The sequence below is a fragment of the Terrapene carolina genome, unplaced genomic scaffold, assembly GCF_002925995.2.
Source record: "Terrapene carolina triunguis isolate 2854851 unplaced genomic scaffold, T_m_triunguis-2.0 Scaffold96, whole genome shotgun sequence".
NCBI classification, from domain to species: Eukaryota; Metazoa; Chordata; order Testudines; family Emydidae; genus Terrapene; species Terrapene triunguis.
The window spans coordinates 2,951,466-2,979,002 of NW_020664447.1; the positions used below are offsets into that span (position 1 = coordinate 2,951,466).

General features: G+C 39.4%; 1 protein-coding gene across 1 annotated transcript in view; it reads left to right on the plus strand.

Annotated features, from left to right (window-relative positions):
- TUB (TUB bipartite transcription factor) overlaps nt 1-26,904 on the plus strand; it is a 103,794-nt gene extending 76,890 nt beyond the window's left edge. The window contains exons 5-13 of the mRNA XM_024195833.1: nt 9,473-9,637; nt 14,833-14,904; nt 16,373-16,491; nt 17,460-17,651; nt 18,173-18,285; nt 19,548-19,662; nt 24,630-24,728; nt 25,140-25,311; nt 26,570-26,904. Coding sequence (XP_024051601.1) covers nt 9,473-9,637; nt 14,833-14,904; nt 16,373-16,491; nt 17,460-17,651; nt 18,173-18,285; nt 19,548-19,662; nt 24,630-24,728; nt 25,140-25,311; nt 26,570-26,703 — 1,181 coding nt within the window. The 3' untranslated portion in view covers nt 26,704-26,904. The remainder of the gene's footprint in view (nt 1-9,472; nt 9,638-14,832; nt 14,905-16,372; nt 16,492-17,459; nt 17,652-18,172; nt 18,286-19,547; nt 19,663-24,629; nt 24,729-25,139; nt 25,312-26,569) is intronic.
- The last annotated feature ends 633 nt before the right edge of the window (nt 26,905-27,537 follow it).

A 27,537-nucleotide genomic window follows, 5' to 3' on the forward strand; every position in this document is an offset into this window, starting at 1 on the left:
CCTTGGAGAGGAGTCTTCATGCAATGCGCTGACTAGGCGAATCTTGAAGGAAAGCTAGGGTCAGGCTTCAATGAGGGAGCACTGGATCTTCAACTGCTTGGATCCTAGTGGCCAGGAACAGCTGAGTAGAAGCTCTAGTTTCAGAGAAACCCTCCCCGCAGTAGAGGGAGGTGGATAATGGATTTTATCCCCTGCAGTGAGTTTCCTATGTGAAGCCGCCTTACTCTTGCTTTGTTCAAAGAGAAGTGATTTCACCAAGTGACCATAAATGGTGGAGGTTAATTAAATGTTTAAAATTTCTTTTACCATCAGGTACCATCACCTATCTTGTTCATTTAATGTGAATTAATTTACCCCAGGATTTGTATCCTCACTATGTCCCTTTAAGCAGCAGGATATACGTTTGAAAAACTGAATTCACATTGTACTCTAAAATGACATGTTTTAAAGATTTTTCTGATGTTTAACAGTAGTGCAGATTACATTTCTGAGCATGGCTCATCCCTTTGTGCTAAAGAGACCAGATTTTATGAATAATCAGCTAATTCAAACCCAATACATTTGAATTATATATGAGCAGCACTTGAATCTCTGTTGTAATGATTGTACTCTGGGTCTTAGATGTGTAATGCTTTTCTGAGTAGCTCCAAGAATGATGAAACTATTATCAGAACAATGTGATAAAGATGAGCATGAGGGAAATATTAGGCTTAATGAGGCTGCACTGAGAGATGGCAGGAGAAGCAGCCATAGGATGAGACTAATTACTTATGTAGAGCTGATGGTTGCTCCAGAGTTCTGGGTTAATAAATTCTGTGGTTTTGCTCTATGTAGTACAATGCTTAGCATCTTAGCCAAGAACTGTAAAGGGTCTTTCATACCTCACTATGATAGTTAATAGGTATTGAGCCTGATTTTTTTTTTTAAATAAGCCTCCACTTAGGGAGCAGAACTGCAAGTGCAATTAATTTTAAGCACAAATGCTAGCAGTTCATAGTATCTTAGCTACTTGATTAAAATGATGAATCTGGTAATTAGGAATCTGAATACAAACATTTGGACCTGTAGTTAATTGTTGGGTGAAAAACTGATTTGGGTGGGGGGCGGGGAGGGTGAGAAGAGAAAAGAGGCCAGGTTATGGTCACTTTAAAACTGACCGTAAAGTATGTTTCCAATTGAACACAGTAGGACAAATTCTGTCTTGACTTATCACCCCATGCAATTATGCCAGTGGGGTGCAAACTGGGAAGAATTTGTCTCGCTATATGTATCTGATTTGCAGTGTTGCCTGGAGAGGCACAAATAAATTAGAAAAATAATTGAAAACAACAAGTACAAAGAGTTATGAAAAATGCATATTGTACACTATTATCACATTTGTAAACACAGTTATTGACCACAGGACTAAAGCAGACCTATAGCATATGGAACACTTATACATCAAACACATACTTTTTTTTTTTTTTTTTTTTAGATCTGAAATTTCTGGATGTATTATACACACATTAGTGTGTCTATTTTCCACTAAAGATTACCAAGAGGAGGGATTAATAACTGTTTGGTGAACATGTTTTTCCTGTGTCCAGTGGACTAAATGGAAACAAACAGGAGACAGATAAATAACTTTTTTACAAATACTCAAACCCATGATTTAACTCTAAAGCAAAAATATAGTAAGGATATTCAGGAGCAAGTAAATTTTATGATGCTAAATCCACAAATCTCACATACATGGCATAAATAATTTAGGGGTCGCTGCACTGGTGCATTAAGTGCCATGGGAAACACTGTTCACTTGATAGGGATTTTGAAACCTAAATCTGCAATCTGGAGGTATTTCATTGCCCAAATAAAGAACATCCTTCCATCTCTCTCACACACTTTTTCTTTTTGTCTTTTATGTTCAGTTTATTTAATTTATTCAGTTGGCTTTTCTGGATGTAGTCCTGTCTGTCTGTGTGTGTCTGCCACAAAATGTTCTCTTTGTCAGGATGGTTATTCCGTTTTTTTTTCTTTCCCCCCTCCCACATGGTTTATTTCATCCTTGTTTCTTCTCTGTTTTTCTTCCATTTGTTTTCTACGAATAGCCCCTCCTGTCCCATCTCTATGTAATATAGGGAGCTGCGTTAAAGCGGGCCAGATAGGAAGGCATCTCCAGTTGTAATGGAAGAGGCTTCATTACTCCATATTTCCTCATTTAATGGAAGGAGTTTAACTCATTTAGACCTGTTTAAGCATGGCTCCACTGGACATAAAAGCAATGGGACAGCAGGAAGAACAAATGGGCTTCAACTGGGAAAATCCTGTTATCTCTGGTCATGGGAACACTCTCCAGACCGTCCTTTGGCCTGAACTTGAGTGTAAGGAAATCATTATGGTCTCTGGTGCCAAACCAGGCACTCCTTAGCATATAGACATTGGAAGAGTAGTCACTCCTGGAGCAGGACCTCCTTAGAAGAATGGTTAACAAATATTGTAAACAATCGAATGGAATATTCCCAAACTTAAGTTTAGTGATTTTTTTTCTAAATCAAATGTCGTTGTTGGTCCAAAAAAACACTTAGGAGAATGCACACATGTTGAACAAATGGCTCTCAAAATTCTGGCAACTAGAATGTATGTTAAGAATTATGCTGGTCCTCAAAATGGACCAATAGATGTTTTGTTTTACACTTTTTTTATTTTAAAAATGTTTCACTTCTTGGCAGAATTTTATACGGCTCAGTTGCAAATTCTTAAAAGGTATTTTCAAAAGAGAGACCTTGAGCCATACCTGTATTACTGTAATCTATTGAACAATGACTGAGACAGTACTTTTTAAAATAATACTGAATTATGTACTGCTAGGTGCAAGACTAGCATTGGCGGTGGAGTCGTCAGTAGTACTTTATCTCATCATAGTTCCAAAAGTAAGCCTTCTATTCAACTGTTATTTGGCCTATTTAGTTTAAAACTATGAATCAGTTGAGGAAAATGTAAACTCAAGGTTTGTACTCAATGAAATCCTTTAAAGGTTGAAAATCCTTTTTGTTCTGATGGGAGCTTAATAAAAACAGCTTTTTTGAGGATTCACTTTGTTGATAAACTCAAAATCTCTCTCTTTGATTGCAAAGCAGGCTAGCATTCCTTTGAAGTATTCTACTGCCACCCTCAAGTCAGACACGGAGCAGCTTTGCAATGCTTCAGAATAGTAATTTGCAAATGTGTCCCCACAGTACACACTAATGTCTTGAATGTAATAGATATCAGTGAGAATACCAGATCAGACTGTTGGCTCATTTAACCTGGTATCTCATCTCTGAAGCCTTGTCTAAAGAAATTCCCACCGTTACTAAACACCAGTTCAACTCCATTGCTGTCAGCAACTTTATAGAGGAAGGATGTTCTTGTGGTTATATGCACAAGACTGAAACTCAGTGAATTTAAAGTTCAGTTCTCTGCTCTGCCACAGATGTCCTGTCTGACCTTGGGCAAGTCCCCGGAGCTGATTCAGGAAAGTGCTTAAGCATGTGCTTAAAGTTCAGTATGTGAGTAATCCTGTTGCGTTTAATGGAACAACTCAACATGCTGAACTTCAAGCACATGCTTAAGTGCTTGTCTGGATCAAAACCTGATTTCTCTGTGCCTCAGCACCCCATCTGTAAAGTAGGGATTGTGCTACCCGATCAGTTAGCTTTGTTAGGTCCATCTCAAGTGCCTTTTAGACTTGTTTCCTAAGTTAATTCATGAATGTCCTATGAAGAAAGAATTACTTTAGTAAATAAAAATAATTCTTTTAAGTTGATTTAAAAATAAAATTAGCTAAAATAAACTGTTTCAGGAGCTTGGGGGTTTTCATGCTAATTGAATACAATAAAACTTCTCTTATAGTAAAATAATGTCATAATTCCTTCCCATAGAACTGTAGCATTTTTAGATCTACATGCATGATCATGTAAAAAAAAAAAAAAAAAAACCAAGAAAATGGGACATTTGCTTGAAATCTTCACAGCAAACTATTTGAGACTGGTTTGCACAATGTGAATAAATATGATTTGATTTTCTTCTGGGTAGATCCAGTTATTAGGGATTCATATCATACATAGCTAATGTTTTGGAGAACTGACTCACTGTGCTTATGCCCGTAATGTGGTTCTGCCTACAGTCATTTTCAGGCTGTACTACTTTAATACCTTTTAAAATGTCTGGTTGCTACTGTCACATTTGGAACCTGTGACTAATTTATTCAGGTTTAATGGAGAATAATATAAGAGACAGTATTCATGTTTACTATTGTTAGATAACTATACAGGATAATATCTGTCTCCATATTATGTCTAGTGCTTAGGTTTTATTTACTCGCTTTTCTGAAACCACTGTACCTAAACATCATCTGGTTGTGCATTTGATATGTATTCCTTTTTCTTTCTTTCTAAAATACTTTTCCCTGATAATCTCTTGAACAATTAAAGCTTTAAAGGGATCATTTTAACCTGTAAGTCTTTAAATTCCCATTCTTCCATAACATGATTTCAATTTTCAGTGATGAAATCTAACAGAAGTATTTCTAGAGAGCACATTTGGATAATATGTAAGTTCTGTCAAAATTGGTAGATCCCAAATTTGACCTTCTGTACGTTTGTTTTCTCACATCTGATCTCAAAGCTCACCGAATACTTTCTGTGTATTCCCAAAACAAATGATTTTATTATTATAATTATTTAACACATTATTTGATATTAGTTTTAATTATAGCCAAATTGTTGGAAACTCTCCAGTAACAAACCAGTCAGCTCATGGAATACATATGTGGAATAAATACAGCCTAACCCTGCTGTTCTTTCCCAATGACAGCTTCCACGGGCTTCAGGATAGCAACTGTAGAAACAGGTCTCAATTTCAAGTTTCCAAAAATGCATTATCATTACTAAATCAAGGGAGGCTGAAGAGATTTAAAAATTAGAAAAAATATGTTGATCAGACCTTTTGAAGGTAAAGTTAGGTCTAGTGCAAATCACAAAGTCCATGAAAGCTTAGACTGGGAAAACTGATTTGCCTCCTGTGCATCATGAACATTAAGCAAAATTTCTTCTTATAGCTCCCTTTCCCGTGATTACAGTAACAGGTCCCTGTTGTAATTGTTTGTTTCCTTCCACTGCAGGAGAGAAGCTGTAATTGTTTCAATCTCTGGTTGTAGTCATGTTCTGTTCAGAAGTCTGAGCTTCTGTCAAAAAAAAAAAATAGTGTAGTAACCAGTCTATAAGAACAAATGTCATTCTAAAATCATAATAAATAATAATAGACGTTATAACTCATGAGCTCTTCGTAGAAGGAACTGTTTCTTGTGTGTTTGAACAGTGCCTAGAATGTTGCACATGCTACTAAAATATATGTAATGACAATTTCTCATAGGCTGGAAATGCCAGAAGAACAGCCTTTCTCATGATCTCTGGGCTTCAGCTTCTGGTCTCAGATGAAACCAAGAAGTGCAAAGACATGAAAATGTCAATTTTAACCGAAGTGTTTTCTCTCTCGCTCACTCAAAGTATTTCGGTCAGATCATATTTTTTTCTGCCCTGGTTCACCCACTCTTGATGAATAATATGAAGAATTCTGCTTTCAGCATTATTTTAACAGGAACACAGAGACTTCTACATCAAGGATGCTGCATTCTTCACTTAGGAGACACAGTGGAAAATTCTGACCCTTGGCTCTGAAGACTTTACTTTCTTCTTTCTCACAGCCCACTTGTCTGCCTTTGCCACCTTAAATCCATGTTCTCCAACCACTGAAGTTACAGGAGACTGTTAACTATACATATGATTTCCCCCCCTCCACTCCCGCACAATAAGCCACATTTTTGGTATGTGGGTAGAAGGAGCAGGAGCCCACAAAGCCTAGAAAGTGAGGAATGTAGAGAGAAGGATCCATCCTAAAACTGTAATGAAAGATGAATCAGGGCTGCGTGGCTTTTGAAATGCTTCAAGAAATCAGACGGGTGACGGTAAAGCTGCCTATTTACATTGTGTGTGACTGTGTATTATACAGACACACTCTCTCATTTTCACTTAAATAGGGATAATCCTTATGTGAAGATGAGTTCTTCCTGAACACTTCCTTTGAGTTAGCCTTTCAACGTCAGGCATCTTCAACTATTTTTGTACAGTATTCCCCGTTATTAACATTGTAGAGGATTTTGTTTCACATTTGTCTTTTCTTTTTTTTCTGGTTACATCTTCCATCCCCAGTATGGAGTCAGCTCCTGGGACAGGTTTTAGTGTGTAATAACACTCTCTACTAGTAGTGCATTCCTCTGAATGCTGAAATTGATTTTCCTCCTCTTAATGCGTGAGTAGCCAGTGCAATGTTTGTCCCAATGCCTAATATGTGATGGCTCTGACAGCATGGGATGGGAACACAGTTGTTTTGTGTATGTCAGAAACAGCAACTCCAGCATGATTAAACTGAACCATATAACGTTGTTAGAGGCATTTAATTTGCCACAGATCAAAGTCTGCTTGGGAGGAAAGTGACCGATATTTTTAAAAATTGGATGTCTAAAATTAGGTACAAACATAGGTGGGTAAATAAATGACTAGATGCACAAAAGTGATGAGCATCCCACTGCCCCGTTAATTTCAATGGAACTGGTGGGTACTCGGCACTTTTGAAAGTCAGGTCTCTGGTTTAGAAGCCTAACTTTAGACACCAATTTTTTAAAATGTTAGTCAGTGTGCCTGTGTATGTGTAGGGACATAGGAATTGCCATAGTGGATTAGACCAGTGGTCCATCTATTCCGATATCCTGTTGTGACATTAAGAACAGCGCAAGGGCCACAGGTACCCAGATATCTGGTAATGAACAGCAGCTGGCTTAACCAATTCACGTGTACCCCAATTCTTTAATGTCATGAAATATATCTGATAAGTGTCATACAAGGTGTCAATGAAAAAGCTCATGACTCACTGGTTATTAATATTATTACATAATGTAGGTGCAAGCAACTGATGCAAAGTGATGGACATAAACTGAAATTATAGTTCTTAAAATGTGTTTGCCAGCCAAGACAAAGGAACAGTTGAAGAGGAACAATTAGTAGCATTCACTCAGCTTCATTTGACCATGCTTAACCAGTTTTTTTCAGCCAAAGTTATTAATGAGCTGACGTTCATCCCACAAACACCAAAACAGGAATAAGCCTTGCCCCCACTATACTGTCTTGGATGCCTTTTACAAATTAAAACCTCATGTACTCGCCATTTGTAAGCAGACACACACTAGTCAAGGTGTACCCTATAATTTCAAATTTGCTGTATTCTTTCCCAATAAGAATCTCATAATGGTTACCATTTCTCCTCTCCGTTGCTTATTAAAGAACCTTGTGGAGCAGCAACCTTATAGAGGCTTTTATTATTTACTATATCTATAAATGATTTTATTATAGCTTTTATTAATGTAAAAGTACATTTTTATGTGGCTGACATAGTACACAACAGCACTAAATCTTAACTAGGAGTTACAATCTAGTTTACAATCTAATGTTGATAACTTGCTATCCTGGCAAAAAAGGAAATTGACTTTCTATAGGAGAGAACTAGGCCTAATCAGTGATTTATTTATAGTTGAGAGGAGAAAGCCAGGTAAATAGTCCCACTCTGAACACACTCTTCTGAGCCAGGGAATGTATTGTTCTTTTCATCTCCATATTTTGTTCTAACTGGGATTTTTTCAGGTTTTGGCCACATCTAGACATTGCTTGCCCATGACAATACCTCCAAGAGTTAGAGGATGCAGCATGGTCTAATGAACAGGAAGCACTGGACTGAGCATCTGCTGACTTAAGTTCTATTTCTGAACTTGAGCTTGGGCGAGTTATTTCACCTCTCTGTTTCTCTTTCTCCTCCTACCATTTGTCTATTTTGACTGTAATCTCTTTTGGGGATGGACTTTCTTATTATGTGTATGTACAGTGCCTAGCATAATGATCTCAGTTGGGGTCTCTAGATGCTGCTGAAATACAAATAGTAAATTCATAGACTTAAGGCCAGAAGGGACTGTCATGGTCTTCTGGTCTGACCTCCTGCACGTTGCAGGCCACAGAACCTCACCCACTCTCTCCTGTACTAGACCCATAACCTCTGGCTGAGTTACTGAGGTCCTCAGATTATGATTTAAAGTCTTCAAGTTACAGAGAATCCATCATTTACTCTAGTTCAAACCAGCAAATGCCCCATGCTCCACGCTGCAGAGGAAGGTGATAAACCCCCAGGGTCTCTGCCAATCTGATCCTGGGTGAAAATTCCTTCCTGACCCCAAATATGGTGATCAGTTAGACCTTGAGCATGTGGGCAAGACCCATTAGCCAGACACCTGGGAAAGAATTTACTGTAGTAACTCATAGCCCTCCCCATCTACTAGCCCATCTCTGGCTGTTTCCTACATGCCATTGTAGGCAACCTTATCTACCATCCCCTCCATAAATTTACCAAAGCTAGTCTTGAAACCAGTTAGGTTTTTTAATAATATAACAATAATACAATAGAGTTTTTAATATTATAATACTGCTCTGTTTATAAACATCAACGCACAAAGTTGAGCAACAAAATCTTTATGTGCCTAAATAACCATTTTAGGCACCTACTGACTAATTTAGGAACCTAAATATGGCACCCAATACCTTAAATAGACAGGGTCTTTCTTCAGAGAAGTGATTCAGTATAGTACCCATTTGGGTCCCTGCTGACACATGAACAGTTCGGTGGAGTCCAGCCTTGAAGAAGCAAGGGTCACAATAGTGTAAGTGAAAAGATCTGCAAGTGTGAACATTTTTGAAACATGTCTGTTGGAAGTTTTTAACAAACATGCTTGAAATTGTTTTAGTATGTGAAATTCAACTTGTCACTCATATTTAGCATTATGTGCTAAAAGTCTCAGCAATGTCTGTGTTATATCCCCAGAATACACTTGAAAATGAGGTGCTTAGACCTCATGGAAATGGATATGCTATAATCAAAGGTCTGAAGGCTAGAAGTGGAGAAATCTCCAAACCATTCTCTCTTGCAGTGCTCTCACACAGAGAGAGACACTTTCCATTTGCTTCAACAGTTCAGAAAACCAGTACTGCTGTAAAATAGCTTTTACACAGAGGGCCTCAGTAAACTACACCAGCTTCAAAAAGAGTATTTGTTGAGGCAGTGTCAGCTATGGACAGTCTGAAGCCGAGTGGTTGTGCTTGATGAACTCCCATGCATACCAATACTCGGAACACTCTCTTCCAGGTCACAGAGCTAGTCTGATCTCTGGGAACAAATCAAAAAGCTTGGGAGTTCAAATGAGTTGTTTGCCTTGAAGACTATTTTAGTCATGAAAATGTAATTGCAGATGGACTGCTGAGCTTTGTTTCTTAGACAGGATGTCATCTAAGTATTTCTGAGTTGATATTGGTTAGCTTTTCAGTAATACTTTGACTAGACTTTTGCTGTTGTCTGACAGGAATTGATGGCCCTGCTGCATTTCAAGATGATGTTCAGGAGGTAGGAAGCCAAATTCAGATTCTTACCGTTGGGCAGTCTAGCCACAATGAAGATGATGGAGAGACGATGGCTAGTGGCCAACAACAAAGCAGGCAGGACCTTAGAGTAACGATGCAGAAAAAGGGTAAGTAGCCAAAGCTACCTACTTATGCTCCTTGTTTGCTCTGTTTTTAGGCTGGTGACTCCTTCTACTCCCAATGGTAGCCTGGTCCTAAACTAAGGCATAGACATGTTTTTTCACCATTTCACTTGAGGTCCTTCCTTCAGTGAATCATCATTATCCTTCCCTTATTGCTCCGTTGTTTTACCTCCATAATTGTAATGGAGTTTCCCATTGGCCCAAGCAGCAAAAGACCTATGTGTACTCTGGGACATGGCTTTCCCATACTTCAGTGCAATGTTGCTATCAAGGTGGCAGGTGTTAAAGCTCTCATCCATAAGTTTTACAATCTGAATTGCAGGATGATAGAAATCATGTACTTAAGCATAACAAAAGGGCTTGTAATGGCCACATATAAATTAGAAGGCAGAATATTAAGTGTGGTTGTAGAATCAATTCACAAATTCATCCTCCTAAAGGTAAAAATGACAGAACTGTATTCTGCGGCACTTCTTGGCAGCATACTTCTCAAATGTTCTGGGTTTTTTTCAAGGACAGCCCTGACTGGGGATGAAATAAGTGTGTGTGTGTGTGTATCTGTCTCTCCCTTTCTGCAACAGTATTATCTCCTATCAGACAGCAGCTTAGGAGGAAATAAATCCTAAAATCTTCACAATGCTTTTCTGAAGCCTTAATGGCTCTGCTTCTTCAGCATGCAACCTTTGAAGTTAAGATGGCTTTGACCAAAGCTGCTCTACAGAGAGAAACTGGTGCTTTAAAAATATACACATAGTCCACAAAGAGCAAAATTTAAGTGAGAACTTGACTTGTATAGAATAGACTGTTCTTTTCTAAATGCCAGTTTCGTTTTGTAGAGCAGCTCTCACTGAGATTCATTATCTCAAATGCTTCACACTGTGGATGTTAGCGACTCAGCCTGAAATGAACACATTTCCTCCAAGTGTGAAGTTTCCTGGGTATTTGGATCTGAGAGAGACTGATTTGACTAACAAGTTCTCTGTGTATTGCTTGCCACTTAAATGCATGGCTCAAAATGTTTATAAGCCAGTCACCTTGCTCACAAAAGTTGGTTGATTTAGAAATTATAAATAGAGCTGGGTGAGAACATTTTCTGTTTCCTGGAAAGTTTTGCGAGTTAGAAAAAAGAAATCTGTTCCAAAACAGAAGGAAAACAAAAAAAAAAAATTGAAATTTGCTAGGAAACCAAATTCCAAACAAAATATTTCATTTTGAAAAAAATCAAAACTTTTTTCTGATTTTGACATTTATTTTGTTTACATTTTTAATAATGTAAAATGAAAGAAATTGCAAATAAAAATAATTTTGAAATGAAAAATAGAAATGTTTCATTCTGAAAATGTCAGAATAGAATGTTTCATTTTTTTTTCTTTTTTTTTCCTTGAAAGGAAATTTGTCAAAATAGAAACTTTTCCTCAAAACATTTTGCTTTTGATGAATCGACAGTTCCTGAGGGAAAATGTCGTCTTAAGAAATTTCTGACCAGCTCTAATTATAAACCAACTTTGAAGTTAGGTCAAACTACTGGGGTTTATTATTTTGGGGCGGTCTCTTTTTTGATATTAAAAACTGTTAAAACTGGCATACTTAGTAGACAGTAAAGGTATGTCTACCCTGCACGCTTCTTATGGGGCCATGTAGCATACATACCCACGTAGCAGCCCCTAGCATGGGTATAAATAGCAGTGTGGCTGATGAGGCCTGGCTTAGGTGAGTAGAATAAAGGCATGCCTGTAGGTTGTGGGCATATAGGCAAGTACATACCCTACATGCTCTCTGCTCACCCAAGCCATGCCTCTCTGTCTAGTTTTAGCGGTGTAGTGTCATGCTGCTGGAGCCTTCTTTCTCCTCCTCAGGAAGGACTCCCCCAATGGGGGAAGGCTCTGGCAGGAGGAAGCAGCAGGGAAAGAGTTGGGCATCTCCCCACTGTGGAATCTTTCCCTGCCGCTGGGAAAGACTGGGAGCAGGAAAAGGCTGTCTGCTCCCTGCGGCTGGAGACTTCCCCTGCTGTCTCCCCTCTCGCAGGCTATTTGTTGGTACACAAACCCTACACGCTGCCACTAGTGGTGCGTACAGTACACGTAGCCTAACAGTTTATGCAGGGGACGTTTTAAATGAAAGCACTGGGGATTTAGCTTCATGACCCCTGTTAAGGTCAGTGGATCACTCCATACCCTGTGTGGCTACAAAGCATCAATAAGCTGGTTTCAACTAGTAGAGGTTCCATGGGATATTCCTGTTGGATGATGGGCTCTGCCATCCCATGGAGTGAGAAGGAAGCTTGTTAGCTAGCTTTTGTCACCCCTGGATGTCCCAAGAACCATGGGGACATTTGTTTAGTGGCTGAGGCTTTCAGGTGCAGGCCCAATGCTTCTGCCCTGGACCATCTCACTGCCATGTCACCATGAATCTAGAGAACCATGCTCCTGTGGGAACCTTGAGAGTAGCTGCCCATAAGCCACCTTCAATTTGTTTATGGGTAAGGAAGGGGAAAGCCGCGTAAGGGCAATGCTGATGGTAGGAAAGGTCATGCTGATTGTCATTAGAATTGCTTAGTCCTGATTTGAACCCATTCTGCCGTTTGACAGGAACTTTGTGGTGAGTGTCCAATGTTAACAGATGCCTGTCTGCTCCGCAGGGAGCATCCAACATGTTTGTTTCAGTTAGGAGAAGATAGGTTATAGAATACATTAGTGCACAGGCAATACTCTCCTTGCAAGGAAATGTCAAATGTTTTATTTGATTTCCCCATCTGCTGGAAAGTGCCACAACTAGAATAATTCTCTTCCTGTGGGAAATATTCTTGCCTTTTGATTTCAGTATTTTTAACATTGAGCCTTCCTTGACAGTGAATGAATCACAAGGACAGACACACACTTCCTCAGGTTTTAGCAAAAATCAGATGGAAATCTAACATTTAGTTACACATTTATCAATTTCATTAATGTCATTGTGACCGTAGCAGTCTGGATTGTTGTAATTCTTCATTGCCAGCTGGAGGTAAAATTGCTGTTGCTTTGAGATTTAGAGAAGGAATAGATTTGTGTAATACTTCAAGCAGCAAACAAAATTGCTTTCTGGGAACAAAGCTGAAACAGGAGCTTCTTTAAAGCATTCACAGGGTTTTTCCAAAAGATGCTTAGAACCAGTTTGTCAAACATTGGCAAACATTTGCTAGTGATTACACCAGCAAAATCTGACTCCTGCATGATGGGTGTAAATGCAGACTAAAATAAAATAACTGTTTATGCCACTGCATAGTAGTGTGCTCAACGCCCTGCTTTTTTATGCACCAGTGCCCATTTGGGACATGGAATGCTGAGGTTGCCCTCACAAATGTTGGATGTAATTTGCATGCCAGTATCGGAAAAATTCTTTTTTCCCCCCATCCCAGAGCATCTTTGCAGACACTGGGAACACAGTACAGCATTGCCATTCATCCTGTTCTTGACTTATTCCTCTGTTAAACCCAGCCTGATCATGTCCCTGCGTATAATGTCCTATCTAATTGGTGGTCAGACTGATGTCGATTGTGTTTGCATTGTTTTCGTTAGCATCCTATCATTTGTTTGTCACCTGCAGCGTCCCCCTTGTTGTAATCTTTTCAATTGTAGCCAATCCTGTACCCTGATTTGACATCCTACTCTCTTCCTAACCTCTTCAATCGTCTTTAAATCATTTCACTTTACACCCGCTGTCTTTCATCTTTACTGCCACCAGCCTTCTGATCTCTGTTTCATTTAATGCAGCTGCTTCCAGGCCATAGAGTAATACTGTTAGTACACTGGTTTGATAAATTTTCCCTTTGATACTAGTTGTAATGTTTTTAACAATCCATAATCCCATCAATTTCTGTGCAGCACTTGTGGCTAAGGCACATCTCCTTTTAACCTCATCCTTGATGGCGCAATTGGCACTGATCAAACTTCCTAGGAACACATAAGATTCTACTTGTTCTATGACTTTGCTGCGTCTGCATTTCAGCACTTTATCTTTTGTCCCTTTCCCAGATTCAGTCACTTCATCTTTTGGCATTTATTGTAACTCCAAGTTGACTACACCAATTTTCCAAGGTAGCAAAGGATGTCATTATTAATTCAAATGTGTCTGCCTGTTGTCATCTGCATGAGCTAAGGAGCTTAACTTCAGATCATTCAATGTTATGCCCTCCAAATAGTCTAATGTTCTTAATATCCAGTTGTAGAAAAGTGACTGTAATTCCATGTCCCCAGTTTGAAAAATTGGCTCTTGTTAAATAGCTTTTAAGGTTCTCAATGGGAGTCAAAGAATGAAGAGAAGGGCACATCATCACACTCTCTTCAGGTAGTTCCTATTCTGTGTGATGGTGGTGGGTGAGCACAGGTCTTCGAATTCTAACAGGTATGGCCAAAATGACTAGTTAATCTATGAGCTCTGACTTCCCTTGTACACAGGATATTGTTGGAGACTCTTTTGACGCCATTTTTGTATTGTTTGTTTCCATAGTAGGGAGAACTAAAGCAGTGGATGATGGGACCATGCCTGTTGCATCTCTAAGGGATACTTAACAATGTGTATGCATCTACTTGACCCCTATGCATTTGTGGGAGGATGAGCATTTGAAGTGATTGGAAATAGCAATAAAATAAAGAAAATAAAATAAAAATAAAGAAAAAATTAAATAAAAGCTACAACACAATTTCGATCAGTGTCAAAATTCAAACCTAAGAATATTGCCACAAGCATTTCAGCTAATATATGAGTCTATATACTAGTTTGGTTCAATCTTTGCTTGCTGTGTGTACCCCTGTGTGTATCCCTGAATTATATCGGTGTGTCCAAGATCAAAAAGTAGACCAAAGACTCACAATGAAGAACTCACCCACAATGTGCTGAAAGATTAACAATGCAACCATTTAGCATGAATAATACATTCTGTAACCTCAGTTCTATAATTCAGCTCATTCTCATTTAATTCAAAATACTGAAAGGGAGGTGACACCAGGTTTCAATGGGCCTAAGGTAAGTTTCAGTCTTCAACAAGTGATGGATTTTATAAAGGAGAATATCTGAGAGTTATGGCAGCAGAAATGTGGCTTTACCCAGCAAGCCCTTAGTCATGTGTGGGGTCCTCTCATTAAGGATTGTGCATGTGATTAAGGGTTTGCAAAACCAAGCCCATGGATTTTTTCCTTTCCCAGATCCCCACGCAAATACATCCTGGTCCACTTCCACCTCCCAATCCAGTCTTGTGGCCCTGGATCATGTTCCAGGTAAGTACAGAAGGAAGAAGTTAACCCTGCCCCTACTGTTTATTTGGCTCCAAAGATCTTTGTTTAGTACTTGTCCTATTTACCCTTCTGTATTTGAATTAACGATCATGGAAATTCTTGACCAAAATTATGGAAAATAACTAATATTTTTGGAACATATTATGTAATCAAGCTGTAATTTCAGATTTGGACCAAAAGTGGAAGGTGGCTTCATTTACGTAAAACTCCCTTGGAAAACCAGGCCTGCTAGACTTCCCAGACCCCACCCACCTAGACCTTCTGCTGCCAAGTCCAACCTGGTCTTCAAACTTCCATTTCCTTAGACTCCTCAAAGTTTGTGTGGCGTGTGGCTGGGGCACTTGCGGGACTGACATATAAGTATTAAAGTGAAATGGATCAGTGATCTAAGGGATTCCCTCTGTTCTGGTCTTATTTTTACATACAAAAACATACATAAAAACAGAGTTTGATTTTATTATTTTTTCCCCCTCACACTAAGATCTGCTCCCCATGAGACAATATAGGAATAGCTAAGGCCCTACTTGAATTGCAGGATGATTGTCAAATAATTGCGGCAGAGTGTGGACAAGACACAGAAAAGAAATAATGGACATTTATTAATTGCAGTAATTTGGAAAAGCCAAAGAAGACCTATTTGTTTAAGAAAACTTTGCTGGAACAATACAGACACTCAATGTTTGTTATGTTATGCCTGCTAATTTTTTTTTGATAACTGGACATTTTGCTGCAACTATATTACACTCATCAATGTGTGAGGCTGACAATGGGAGCCCCGCCTTGCGCAGGTGCTGACAGCCCAAGCCCCAGCTGCTATCAGCTTGGATAAATGGGGTTCTACTGTACTAGTGGTGAAAAAAGTATGTGTTGCAAACTTAAAAATGTATGCAAAATTGTGGACTGTGCAAAGTAACCTAATTAAAATCAAAATTGTGGTGGAAGCCTAATCCACAATTTCTGCAATATCACATATTAAGTAGGGCCTTAGGAATAGCTAAAAATTAAATCTGACCATAATGTGGTACATCTTGCAATTTTTTAGACCCCCGTGCAGCTGCAAAGGGCTGCCTTCACCGATCCGAATGGGGCTTTTATGATCTTGTATTTAAAGCACTCAACTAGGAGATCTGGATTTAGTTCCTGGCTCTGCCACACACTTCTTGTGTGTTCTTGGGTAAATCACTCAATCTCTATAAAACGGGGATAATGACACTTCCTTTCCTCCCACCCTTTGTATGTCTTGTGTATTTAGATTGTAAAGCTCTTCAGGGCAGGAGCTTTCTCTTAGTATGTGTTTGTACAGGACCTAGCACACTGGGACCCCAATCTCACCTGGGGCTTCTAGGTTTAACAGTATGAGAAATACTAATCATCGTTTATATCCTGTATGCATGCATATGCAGCTTTAGTGTTTTCACATTTCATATAAACTTGTTTGCTTGCTCCTCAGGCATTTCAAGCAGCATGAATTTTGATGAAGAGGATGAGGATGATGAAGACAGCTCAAGTTCCTCCCAGTTAAACAGTAACACCCGACCTGGCTCTGCAACAAGCAAGAAATCAAACAAGGTTAGAAGGCAGAAGTGTTGCCTGTAGATTAATATGAACTGTGTCATTTCCAGGTCAGAAAGCCTGGCATTTTTTAATATAGCATCTTGAGGGAGGTTTGCTGTGGTACATCACAGGATTCAGAGAAGCAAGTAATGGAAAGGTTGAATAGAAGAGCGTCTTCTGAAAATCAAAAACTAGAGATGGGTGAAATGACCTGAAATTTCATTGAAAAGTCAAACCAAACATTCCCAGAAGTAAACACATAGCTAATATTACCTGAACGAAGAGACAGAAAAATAGGTAAACTAAATATCAAATTGTTAAAATCAAAAATTTTATGAGAGTTGGTGATAGGGAGAGAGATTTTGACTTTACTATTATCTCCATCTGTAGTCTCTCTCTCTGCTCCTGCCACTGGTACCCAAAGTGCTCTCAACTCTCTAGTACAGTCATTCTTAACCCTACTACCTCAACTGTAATCCATCCCCAAACAACCCACTTTTCCCTTTCGTGATCTCCCAATTGCCTACCTTTTCCAGATATGAACTTTCTCAGAATTGGGGGTATTCAGATCTAGGGTTTTGCGAAGGACTCATCCATAAATATTGAGCCAGATTCTGCCTTGCATTGGTTATGAGTCTGACTTTCTAGGTGCAACTAACTCCACTCCTTTTTTCCCGTATGTCCCCTGTGCAGGGGTGCAGTTGGCATCGGAGACTGTTCCAATGGCTTTACACCAGCTGAGAGGGGGGATTCTCATCTGAGCAGTTGCCTCCAAATCCCTCCCCTTTGCAGCACCTGAGAGGCATAAGGGGTCCAGAACAGGGGGAATGCAATGTGCTATGTTATTGCCATTATTATTATTATTTTTAAGAAAAGCTGTTTCTGCAGTGCAGCTGCTGACATGTTTCTTTAAACTCTTGTGTTTTCAGTCTTTCCTTTGTAATCGTAAAGTAAACATGAGGTAACCTTTCTTACTCTTCTAGGAGGCAGCCTCAGCTCCCAGCCCTTCCGCAAATGAGCCTGTCATAGATGTTGATGACCTGGAGGAGTTTGCTGTGAGACCTGCTCCACAGGGCGTCACCGTCAAATGCCGAATCACAAGAGACAAGAAGGGAATGGACCGGGGAATGTACCCTACCTATTACCTCCACTTGGAAAGGGAGGATGGTAAAAAGGTCATAAAATATACCTGAATGACATACCAGTTGCACCTGAACTTAAAACCATTAAAAGTGTCTTCAGAATTTTTATGTAGCCAGTAGAATTATATATTTCCTTTGACTAAGGGTTTGGTACTATGCAACATGTCACCACATTACATTTACTTTCCCATTCTTTATCTTACTATTTGGTCTTAGAAGAGTCAATGCCTGGCAGCTGAAAATCGTTAGCAACTGAGGCTCCTTGCCCTTTGCGACTGAAAGGCTTCTATTTTCACTTCCTTTGGAGGAGCCAGTACAAGCTAGAATTAAACATTTAACAAAGCATATCAGGTTTAATTATTTAAACCATAAATAATGGATTAAAGGAAGAAGCAGTTACTGCGCCTTGCTGGCTTTTACCCATTTTTGCTAAGTCTCAGGTGACTGCGTCTGCTGATGATGATAAACCTCGGGAACATTGCCCATTTATTGGGAGGATGGGGTGTTAAATATTCTTTGACATTCTACAATGTGACATTTTCTGCATTCCTTAGGTATTTCTATTAGCCGGAAGGAAGCGAAAGAAGAGCAAAACCTCTAATTACCTCATCTCTATAGACCCAACTGACCTGTCTCGAGGTGGAGAGAGTTTCATTGGAAAACTAAGGTAAACATTTAAGCACCCAAGACAGAGAGGAAGGAATATATGTTTTCTTGACAGAATATTCAGTTTCGTTGCAATTATGATACCTGTACGTTCTGTAAATTAAAAAGAGGGCTTATCCTTCGTTACAGTCTTGGTTATATCATGTGACTCTAGGCCTTGGGTAAAATTTTCAAAAGTACCTAAGTTCCATTTTTAAAAGTGATTTAGGTATGTAGGATCCTAAATCTTATTGAAAGCTAATGGGACAGATTTCCTAATCTATTTAGGTGCCTACCAATGTGGATATGCACCTAGGGGGAATTTCAAAAGCATCTAAGCAGATTAGGTACCTAACTCCATTGATTTAAATCCCATTGAAAATCTGCCCTTAGGCCCTTTTGAAAATTTTACCCCTGTCTCCTGCAGTTTAATAAAAGCCTTAAACTGCATTGTGATAAATGGGCGGGGGGGGGGGGGGGGAGGGGAGCTCTTTTTTATGGACACCTAGCCAGCCAGTTAGCTATAAAATTCCTCTTAGTAACTGTTCTCTACTTGCTTTGCCTGTAAAGGGTTAACAAGCCAACAGGCAAAAAGAAAGGAGTGGGCACCTGACCAAAAGAGCCAATGGGAGGGCTAGAACTTTTTAAAACTGGGGGGGAAATTTCCCTTTTTCTATGTGTTGTGGTTCCCCGGAGAGCGGAGACACAGAGTAGCAATGCTGTAAGAAGCCCCAGGTGAGACTGGGGTCCCAGTATGTTATTGCACACACATATTTTAGTTATTTCTTTCTTTAGATTTTCTAAGAAAAGTACTTATCTGTTAGTCTAGGCACCTTTGATAGAACTTAAGAAAACCATCCAACTAAAACAGCAACTCAACAGAAACTCCCAACAAAACTCAGCCTCATGAGTGTCTTAAGCATCATACATGATACTCAAATTATTTAACTCTTTCTTTATATATGATCTGCATTGAAAATGGCACTGTAGATTAACTAGAACTGTACTGCTTCTTTTATGTCTGATTTATCGCCTCTTGATCTTGGTAGATTACAAGAATTCTCCCAGCACAGTGCAATAATAGGGACAGTCACTATAACATGCATCTTGTAATATCCTGCCTCCCAGAGGTGCATGTATATTTAGGATTTCAGATGACCACTTTATTTACAGTTAATAGAATATTATGGGTTTTTTACCACTTGAGGTTCTGATATGATAAGGGACTATATAATTCAGGCAGTATTGTCGACAAAAGTAATTTGTCTTCCTGTTTTTTGATAGATCAAATCTTATGGGGACTAAGTTTACAGTATACGACAATGGAGTAAATCCAATGAAAACAACATCAAGCCTAGAAGCAAGTAACCTGCGTCAGGAGCTAGCTGCTATTTGCTATGTAAGTACTGCTCGCAGGCAAAGCCTGTAAGGAGTGGGAGTCAATTTTCAAAACATTGGGCCTGGTTCTCTTCTCACTTACACTGGTATAAGTCAGAATTTGCTCCCTGAACAACTCAGGCTCCCAGTTTCAGATTGTCTCTCAGGAAGACAAGGAAACTTAACAGGAAGTAGAGGTAAGAAATGTATCCACATGTACGCCTCGTCTCCAGCCAGATTGCCATCTGACAGGCCCCTCATCTCCAGTCAGAAGACCTCAGAGCTGTGGTACTATGGGGATAGAATGCTTTACACTCCTGTACACATCTTATGGGAACTGTAGCTGTGGGGACAAAATTACTACCAGTAAAACATGATCAGCAGCAATGGCACCCTGGAGATGGCATCTATGATCCAGTAGAGTTCACAGGGAGCTGGGCAGGTAGGTCTGAAATGGTCCCTTGGAGAGAAAGAGAGAGTGCATGTCTCCCCCTGAAGGAACCAAGAGCATCTGGCCTCTTCCTGGCTCCAGTATGATGTGGACCAGCTAGCCACACCATCCCCTCCCCCCAGCTTGAGAGGGTGAGTCTCGGGCTGTAAGAAACAATCTGTCTGGAGTGATGGATGGTGCGCTGAATGACCTGGAGGATTGTCAGCACATGAAAACCAAAATGAGGGGCCCCTCCACTTCCATGGGCATGACTCCAGGCAATAGGGTCAAGGATATTACCAACATTAACATGCTTTTTTTGTTGGGGCGTGGGGTTAGTTCTGTCTTAGTGCAGATGACACAACACCATTTCCCCCACCCATTAACCTACCCCTTCACTCTGGTGTCTGGGCGCTTCACGTCCGCCCCTTCAGATTTTCAGCAAACAATACCTTTAAAATCATAAACTCAAGCATTTGACTTCACTTTATATTTAGACTTCAGTTTCACTGACATAGAGGCACTTACATGTCTAGTGAATTATTTTTACTGACTTTTGTAATGTGGCATTCCCTGTAGCAGAGCAACTGATCTGCTGCTGCTAGCCAGGAGTAGGAGTAAAAAAATAAAAACAACTTTTTATATGTATTAAAAAAGAGAAATATGCAAATGAAGTGATATATAGCTATAGATATAGTTATAAAATATGCAAATTTAAGCATTGTATCATTTGCATGGAATCACCAGATATTTGGACATTGCAGATAAAAACCACACCGTAGTCAATGGAGTTAGTGACTACATGCATAAAACTAATGTAAGTGAGATCAGAATCATACCCACTGTTTGGTGAGTTTGGATAAAACAGATTAATGAGTTTGCTTCTATGCCTATTACTAAATCAGTGTGTTTAAAACTTACAAGTATATATATAAAAAAATTACATAGTTAAGATTATTACTTGTTCCACTGATCTTTTAATATTTCAGAAGAAAATTATTAGATTTGCAAATGCGCTCTGACCACAGCACAAAAGGTGATCTGGATTTGATTTGATTTGATTAATGAAACTGCCTGTTAAAGTAAAGGTTGTTTGTACTGATTGCAGCACAAATGCAGTGCAGTAAAGTACCACACAGATGGTATTCAAAACAACTTTATCCTAAGGTGACCTTTTTAATTCCAGGTTTGGGTTTCCCTTGAGTAAAAACTACTCACTGTAACAAACATCTGATGTCAGATGTGAAACCCAACTCCCTCTTAGTTCATATTGATCAAGTCCCCTTTTGGAGAAAGCTGTGCCAGCAACAACCAGCATACTGAATCTGACCAGCATGCCTCATTTATCCAAACAAAATGAAAGACTGGCAATAACTTCATTGTTAATTGTAAGATAAATGCACTGAAATCCCTAATTGTGGAGCTCCCCTCTGTGTTATGCTCCAAGCACTATGGCTGAAGTAAGCGAAGGGCAAAGTAATTGTTTGTACTCTCAACACAGAGAATCTTATCGTGACAGCAGAATAGTTGATTAATAAATCTTCAGCAGCACCTAAAGGCCAATTTCAGAATAGCTGTGCTTTTGTAAACGTATCTGAAGTAAGATTTTAGTGGGATGCAGAGGTCTGGCTGTATGCTTAGCAGCAAGACTGTTTGCCATGTTCAACGCTTACCCCGTTAAGTTCTGAATAGCACACAATTCAGTTTGCTCCAGACTCAGTAAGTTGGGTGCTTAGATAATAAAAAATATTTGATCCCGTTTCCATTGTAGTTAATGAAAAAACTCCCACTGACTTCAGTGGATGTTGCTCAGGCTCTAAATCACTTGCACAGTGAGGTAGATAGTATATCTTAGCATGTTTTGATGTAGTGAGAGTTTTGGCCTTGGGTGTGATTCAACAGTAAATAAGTTCTACAAAAAGGCACTGGTGTGTATATGTAGTTAAGATAGGAAGGGAATGAAACCAAGGAAAGACAGTGGATATCATCGATCCAATTTTTATATTCCCTATAGAACTATTTGCATGCGAGCAGTTGGGGTGTATAGTACGAGGATTTTATAACTATTATTGTAACAAAACACATACTAGCCTAAATTTACACTGTGTTTTAAAAGGCAGAGTATGGAAAAGTTCTACGCTCCATTGATTAACTATATGAATCACCATTATACTATTCCCAGGAACAACACAATGGTCAGGTAAATGGCAGATAATCTATCACCTAAACACACAGGAGCAGCTCTTCAACTGATTTAACTCACTATAGCTTCAATAAAGTCAATTGAGCTATTGCCATTTACAGGAGCAGAGGATCTGGTCCACAGAATCTATTTTTGAGCTCCTTTGCACCAGTGTAGATCAAGACTGTATTACAGTAAATGGAGTTACAGTGGGGTCAGATCAGATTTTGGTCTATTTTCCCCAAAGAGCACTAGTCACAGCCCTGGAATAAAAATGTATTTATTACAAAATTATTGGGCGGAAGAGAATGACGGAGGAGATCTGGGAAATTTACTTTATTTGGATGATGATATGTTGGAAAGTTCTGCGCTTAATTTAAGCTCCTTTTCCTTCCCTACTTGCTTTATTTATGTATTCCATGTTTATGCAGAACTGAATTTTAATGTTGTAGCTTGATGTTGGCAAAATGATTACATCCATTGATATACACTTTCATAAAGCCTTTTAGTGATTTACTCATCAACGGTATAATTTACAGTGTGAAATCAGTACTTTCCTCCCTTCAGTTCCCTTTTCATTTAGCAAAAGCATTAATTTTAGTTTTTACTAGAAAGTCTGATGAATATGTTACTGAAGTTTCAGGGGGATAATGTATTCTTGTTGCGAGTATTGTTATATGGCATTAGTGTTTAACTCCAGCTTTCGCAGTCTCCAGCCACATTGGTGTCTCAATGGATTGCTCAACTCCAGCTTGAAAATAAATGCTCAAGACACTGAAAACCAGTATTGTCAATAATTAGTGGAAGATAAGCCTAGGCACGAATTTCTTCACAGAAGTTGGCTCTTGCTGTGTTATCTAAGCTTGCTCTGGCTTGCAAATGCTGTTGGCAAATCTATTAGTTTGGGTCTCACTATTATACAGGCATCAAATAGAAATTCCCAGCTGAAATGATGACCTTTTTTTACTCTGTCAAAGACCTTGACAGAAGCATTTTGTAAAATAGGCAGAAAGCTTTCAATTACTGTCCTAGAGACATAAAAATCCATCCGTCTCTTCTGTACCCAATGGGATTTATCCAGCATAGCTGAAAATCTTTTGCAGGATTGGTAGAATGGAATGTTTGTTGAAATAACTGGGGTGATTTCAGAAATTTGAAGTATGACAAAGGCTTCATCTGCATGTGGGAATTTTAGGCCTACATTTTCAAAAGTGACTATAAATGAGGGGTGCCTTAATTTTTGGGTGCCCAACTCGAGACATCATAAAGGGCTCTGTTTTTTTTTCACCCTCAACACTGTATGAAAAATCAGGCCCTTTCTAGGCGTTTCCAGTTGAGTACCCAAAAATGAGGCCTCCAAATTCAAGAGTCACTTTTGAAAATTCCCACTGGTTGAGCTGCACCTGTCCTAATGTAGATGAGGCTCTTGACAGGTTCTGGTGTCTCCCTGGGGTAGCTGAACTGATGGTAAAGCTTGTCACTGACTTCAGTGGGCACAGAGATAGGCCCCCATGGAGTGATTTGAGAATCCCACCTTTGCAGGTTATCGCCCCTTGAAGACAGAAGAGGGTGAGGGAGGATAATAGCTCTGACGACAAGTAGGGACTGAAAAGAGAAATCAGACTATGGGTCTATTTTGATTTTGGCACTTACCTTTTGAGAGACTCTCGGTTACCATGGCGGCGGGCACGGTTAAAACCTGAGTAGATAGCAAAGTTACATTTAATACGAAATACAATATTTTGCATGGACATACCTTGGCACCAATGTTTTTTTTCCTCTACCGCCTCTGCTTCTGTAACTAAGAAAACCTGCCTTCGTGATACCATGTTTGTTTGTTTTGTCATTCTCATCTCCAAGCCTACCATATTTGAAGACTTTACAAATCAAACCAATACTAACAGATGCTAACATTGGCAGCTCTTTCTCTTTTGCTTTTGTACTGGCTGTGGAATGAAAGGAAGCTAGGTTTCTTTGTTTCCTCTCTCTCTTCATTAAAATGTGTGTGTGCATTTAGCGGTTATGAAATTATAACCGCAATTTATTGTGATAACTAGTGGTACCCAGGCATTCTGGTTATTTCATATCTGTTTTCAACAATTAATGATTTTTTATCTGCATTAATGTAGCTGGCAGCCTGTCCTAGAAGCTTTGTCACAGAGGGCTTTATGGCAGACTACTATATTTCCATTTTTCCTGTTGTCAGAACTGTTAAGATAGAGAGGTTGACAGTGCTGATGAATGCGGGCAATTCAGATGGTTTTTGAGTGGACTCATAATGGGCTGATGACACTGCTTTATCCTCTGTGTTAAAGAAGTTAACTTCCAAGATTAAAAATAAGAAGCATTACAAATACTTTTTCTAAAAAATTTTTAGGAAACAAATGTCTTGGGATTTAAAGGACCTCGCAAAATGAGTGTGGTCATACCAGGAATGAATATGGACCATGAAAGAGTTTCTATCCGACCACGTAATGTAAGTCACAATGTGTCTCAACAATTAAAATTACTTAAGGATGTCCTCTTTCCCCCAGATTGGTAATGTTTCTACTTCTGAAGGGTTGGATGTTAGAGATTTGTTCTGTTTGTACAGCACCTAGCACAATTGGGTCCTGGTCTCTGGCTGGGGCTCCTAGCCGCTACCATGTTACAAATAATAAATACTAATACATTTCAGAGATCAACTACAGACTAGGATTTTCAAAGGTGCCTATAGGATTTGGATACCCAAGTCCAATTAAAATACTTTACATTCCTTTGTTTTGTTTTTATTTGTACTGTGATAATGGAAGTTAAGGGTGACAATTAAGGAGGTAAGGTTGAAGTTGTTAACCCCCTTTTCCCTCAGAGAGTGCTAACCTGAAGTTTGTGTGTGTGATGTATGCAGGAACATGAAACGCTTCTTGCAAGATGGCAGAACAAAAATACAGAGAGCGTCATTGAGCTGCATAACAAAACTCCAGTCTGGAATGATGACACCCAGTCCTATGTTTTAAATTTCCATGGTCGAGTCACACAGGCCTCTGTGAAAAACTTCCAAATTATTCACGATAATGATCGTAAGTGTAGATCACCGAGCTAAACTGATTAGAAACAACACTTGTTTTGTACACGCTATAACACTGATTCTATCCTGACAATTCAGATCAGATCGTGTTTTACACCTACTGGGACAGATTTTTGCTGTGCTCCCTGAAAGGTGCAGCGTGGAAGATGCAGTGTAGGGGTAAAAGTTGCTTTATGCCACCTTTCTACTTTCTGGATTCTAGGCTGCTGCAGAGGCCGGTTAGGCCCCCCCAGTGTAAAGTGAGCAGCACTGCAGGCTATGCTAATTTACAGCAGCCTCCTCCCGGCTACCTATGGACTGGGCAGCAACCCAGGATTCCCTGTAGCAGTCAGTACTGTGCTATTCCCTGGGCTGCCCCAGCACAGTCCTTTACATAAGGGCCTGCATTAATCCTTTGCTGCGGAAATTCTACTCCAACCATTTGTGGCTCTTTTCTGGCCCCTCTATGCCCTCTGTGTGCACTTGGTGAGTGGGGCCAGAATCTGCCCCATTATGCACTCTCATAACTCACAGGTGTAGATGACACAGGGAAGATGCAGATGTATCGGACCAGTGTCTTGTCTAGGACAGTGAGGGTGCTGAAGGCTTGGTAAGATCAACATTGTGAAGATCATGTGTGGGAATTGGTAGTGCCAGCCTCTGAGAGCTATATGGTATTTTAAACATTTGCCAAGGCTTCTAAGTGACGCTGAAATTCACACTGCACAATTACCTTTGCAGTGTTTCTCGGTCAAGTGTGTACGTTCACAGTAGCAGAAAGGCAGCACAGTTACACCCGTACTCACCCCCTCTCTCACTCTTTCTCCCAATCCTCTGCCTGCCTGACCTTGCTTCTGTTGAAATCAATGGGAGCAGAATTAGATCCTGTCTGGTATGAGTGAAATTCTCCCCTGTGCAGAGGGTCAACCCAAGATCTATGCATAAGTCTTGTGCTGGCCTTCTACATAGAGGTGAATTTCATGCTTATGAATGCAAGGGAATAGCAGCCTGACTTTTTTTTTTTTTAAACCCATTGGTTACCTGGCTAAAATTTTAAAGGAAAACACACATAAGGACTTTATTCCTGCAATTTGTCCTCATTCAAATTGTCCTCATATGAATAGTCCCATTGAAGTCATGACTACTTCTCTGAGTACGTTATAGCATTCAATCCATCTATCACAGGGTTTGGGGGGCAGTGGGTTGGTATTGAACACACATTTATTTAATAGGGCTGTAGTCAAAACTAACACTTATGACTTTTATTACAGCTGACTATATAGTGATGCAGTTTGGCCGTGTGGCTGAGGATGTATTCACCATGGACTACAACTACCCAATGTGTGCACTACAAGCCTTTGCTATTGCCCTCTCCAGCTTTGACAGCAAATTGGCTTGTGAGTAAACAGGAGTGGTAGAGTCTCTACACAGCTGAGCAGTATGCCACAAGGGAAAACAACATGATTCCAAATTCTCACTGGTATCATTTATGGTTCATACAAACCAGGCCAGGTAAAATTCATTTTTGGAAGGACCACCATATTGCTGGGGAGAAAATAATTGGAATCTTTTAAACATTCAGGACATTCAGGAAATATTGTTTTATCTGTTATATATTTTTCTGGAAGTGGCATCAAGTTTCTGTAAATAAAAGTCTTGTCTGATATTCTTAGCTATGTTATGGAGAGGTGCCATGATGTACTGAACCATGGCTCAAGTAACACCATTCCCAGTGGTGAGTCTTTTCTAAATCCATGAAAGCTATCTTTAAAAAAAAAAAAAAGTCTGTTTTTATGTTTAAGGAGTATTCAGAGGCTGTAATCAGACCTCAAGATTATGTTGAATACTTTGAAGTTCACATCACCCGACACAGAAGAAAAGATCACCAAAAAAGATGCACTTTTTGGACAGACAAGGATCTCGTGTAATATAAAACCAAGTCTAAGGGTGGAAGGCCTATATTGGACTGAACTTGATTTGTTGCTATTATTTATGTGGCGGAGCAGGATGAGTTTTAATTATAGTAGGAGAAAAAGGAGAAGTAGACAGCACAAAATAATGTTGCACAAGCCACTTGAATTCTAAGATGTCATTTTTTTTATGTTTTAACATCTATTTGCTTTTAAGTTCTGTTTCAAATGAAAACCTATTGGAATTCTAGAAATGGGGGGGAAATCTGAATGCCAGCATTTCGGCATGCTGGGTCTTTGGAATTATATCCTTATATATCCCTATATCA